Source organism: Emys orbicularis, chromosome 4 (assembly GCF_028017835.1).
Source record: "Emys orbicularis isolate rEmyOrb1 chromosome 4, rEmyOrb1.hap1, whole genome shotgun sequence".
Lineage (NCBI taxonomy): Eukaryota > Metazoa > Chordata > Testudines > Emydidae > Emys > Emys orbicularis.
The window spans coordinates 138,521,295-138,524,600 of record NC_088686.1 but is presented as its reverse complement, the minus strand read 5'-3'; the positions used below and the strand labels follow the sequence as shown (position 1 = coordinate 138,524,600).

General features: G+C 54.7%; 1 protein-coding gene across 1 annotated transcript; it reads right to left on the bottom strand.

The window, feature by feature from the left end:
• Positions 1-1,234: 1,234 nt before the first annotated feature.
• Positions 1,235-2,887, bottom strand: LOC135877044 (suppressor of cytokine signaling 2-like). Its single transcript, XM_065402376.1, has 2 exons — positions 2,737-2,887; positions 1,235-1,716 (listed from the first exon to the last, which is right to left on the bottom strand). The coding sequence occupies exons 1-2, from the start codon at positions 2,885-2,887 to the stop codon at positions 1,235-1,237; spliced, it is 633 nt and encodes a 210-aa protein (XP_065258448.1).
• Between the last annotated feature and the right edge of the window lie 419 nt (positions 2,888-3,306).

Here is a 3,306-nt window from a genome sequence, read left to right as displayed (position 1 = left end):
CACATGAATAGGAATCACAGCTCAGTCATGATTCTAAGCAGGGCTACAAAACTGTCAGGGTTGTAATGCAGGACTTGTGGAGAAGGGGCTGACGGGGTCTGTGGAACTGGGTGAGCCAGTCCTCCTACCTCCCAAGGACATTGCACCATGTGTGGGAGAAGCCACCCACCATCCTCCTTGTGGTAGGAACAGCCAAGGCCTTATGGGAGTGGGGAAGGTTTTCTCTGGATGCACCAGTATAAATCTGGCTGTGCGCTGTGGACAGACCAAGAACTGCTTCTGGGAAGGGGAGCCCGTGTTAGCTGCAGCAGTTGAGCTTGGTTTTACTTGGGCCTCATGCAACTAGCAAAACACTGGAACAAAGAACCACATGCTGCTAGAGAAAGGAGCCTGCCTGTTTCACTCGGACATCTCCAGAGAAGCCAGCCAAACAATCCTGTCCTAGGTGAGCTTTTTAAACTCCCAGTGGAGCAATTGCTGGGGTGTAAAGAGCATCATAGGGCGAGCTTCAGTGTGTTTTAGCCCGAGCTGCTTCCACCGTAGAGATGCCTGGAGATCTAGTCCCGCCCTGGGGAAACCCAGGTGAAGATTTTCCCATAGTGACCAGTGATTCTGGGTGCACAGCTGGAGACACCTTAAAAGGGGCCTGATTTCCAGGCAGCACCGAGCACCCACCCTATATCCGGCCCCTTTACGGTGTCTCAAGTTGGGCCCTAAAAAATCATCAGTTGCTTCTGGAAAAAAAAAAATCCCAGCCCCAGATGTGCATCAGGACTTGGTTATATTAAAGAAACAGCATCAAACCCTACCCAAACCAACCCACCCTCTCCCCCTAACAGCCAGAACGGAAGCCCTGTCCAAGGGACATTCAGTGAAGCAAGCAGAAGTCAGTGCAAAGATGTAGCAATGGGAGAACAAGCAATAGTACAATGAATTTTTATTAGCGGCCCTAGCTAGGGACGACAGAGCCAGACAGAGCCTGAAAAAAACAAAAACAAACCACGCTTTCTGCCCCCGGCCTGCTTCGATCTGAGCTCCGGAGATCCCTGCCTTTCGCTCAGCCCCTCACACTTGTACCTGACCCCGAGGCCACGTACTGCAGCACTCCAGCTGAGCAACGCCAGGGACCCTTTGGAGGCCATCAGTGCTGGTGCCGGAGCGGCGTGGGTTGCGGGGAGAGCACCATGTTTTGCCAGGGTAGGATGGAAAGGTGAGTAAGGTGGGGGGGGGGCTCTCAGAGCACGTATGGGTACTTCAGCAGGTAGTCCTTGAGCCTCACAGGCAAGGGCAGAGCCGAGACCTGCCGAGTGCTCCTGTTGATAGCTAGCCTGCACAGGTGCTGCAAAGCCGGCACAGAGACATACAGGGGCTTGATCAGTTTCAGGTGAATGGCCGGATCCTTGGACACGGACGTGGTCTCCTGCTCCGACGCCCCCAGCCATTCGGCTTGCTTCAGCGAGGCCAGGGAGTAGAACTGGACCAAGGCCATGGCGTCCTTGAAGCTCTGGAGCTTGGGCTTGGCCAGGACGGACGAGTCGAAGCCGAAGCGGCCGGCGCTGTAGCAGATCCGGATGTGGGTGGGCCCGACAGAGGTTTTGACCGACAGGGTGAGCAGGTTGTCTGGGCTGGAACTGTCACGCATCAGGAAGGAGCCTTCCAGGGAAGGGCAGAGAACGCGTCTGGCCTCTGCTGCTGTGAGGGGACCCCAGTACCAACCTGCCCAAGAGAGAAAGCACGTCACACGCAGGTCAGCCCTAGCACGTCACCCAACAAAGCTGGCCCTGGGGGACACAGAGAGGGGAAGAGCCAAGGTGGAAGGAGCATGATGGCTGTCCCATGCAAGAGATTTCCAGGGGAGCTGGGGGACAAGGGAATAGAAGGGGCAGAGATAGAAGGCCAATGGGTAGGCAGCTGGTGTGCTGTGACCGATGTTTTCATGCTGACCAGTATCGCCTCATTGCTTCCTCATGTTCCCCCAGCTGTTTGCTTTCTCCACCTGTTGTCTATTGTCTGAGAGCTCTTCAGGGCTCTGAGTGCAGTGGGGCCCTGACCCCTAGGGCGGGGGCCATCGCAAGATTCAAATAACAGAGGCCCACTTCCCTGTCCCCTGGTGCAGATTTCTCCAGCAGCAAAGGCAGCTCTAGGGGTCTATCCCCGCCGGTGCGAACTGACGCGTCGGGATTTAATGAGAGTAATGAGTTGCCAGATTGACATCCCCGGAGGCTGATGGCCCCTGTTTAACCCAGGGTGAGGCCATGCTGCCCAGCGCGTGTTTTCTGACCCAGAGGAAAGCTTCTAAGGAGGAGAAGGGAATTCAGGTCTCCGTGACCCAGCCAGTCAGTGATCTGTCTGCTGAGGCTACTGACAAGTGTGTGTGCAGTTCTCAGAGCATGACTGAGGTTGCATTAGAAGCCCTAGCGAAGCGCTGAGTACTTGCCCTCTGGAAATCAGACACATTTAAGGGGTCTCAAGCCGGACGCCCAAAAATCACTAGCTGCTTTTGGCTTGCCTCCTGACCCTGAGATCTGGTTGGCTGGAAAGCAAATGACCAGAACCAAGGGAAGCTGCTTCTAGGGATATCTAAGACTTGGCCTGGACGGAGCCCTGGAGAATAGTCTCTAAGGAACAGCCTTGGGCTGGAGAGGGGTGAGGCTAGAGGATCTAACAGCTTTGCCCATGTCTAGTGTCTACAATAATAGGTTTCAGCTTCTTGGACCAACATCCATTCTCCCTTACCAGCTTGCTCCAGGTGGCTTATGGTGCAGTTGATCTGGGCTGAATTCACGTCCTCATCCCTGGCCTCTTCCCAGCCATCCTGTTCAGAGCCATAAGGGTAAACGTTCAGAGCCGGGTTCTCCCTGCAGATCACAGCACTGGGGGACTTCATGGTCCAGCGTTGTTCTGTTGGCCAGGGGGGCTCAGGGAGGGCATCTCAAGGTGCGATCAAGGGGAGGTCACTCAGGGAAGGGAGTGCTGCTGGCATCACTGGGGGCATCTCATTTGGCTTCTCAACACCTAAAAGGTAACGCAGAAGAGTAAAGAAAGGAGAAACCAGTGCTAGGAGGTCCAACCTGTACAAAGCCATTCACCCAGGAGCTTAGCTTCACCAGAGACTATCACTACTGACACTGCCAACTGCCGCAGGGCGTTCCTTACAAGACTGCTACACTGAAGGCACCAAATCCAACAACAGTGATGAAGAGCAAAAGACAACAGGAAGGGACAAGAGCAGACACGGTGGCTGCTGCAACTTCATAAGAGAATGGGGTAGAGCTGGTCAAAATGATCCAACTTTCAACCAAGGGC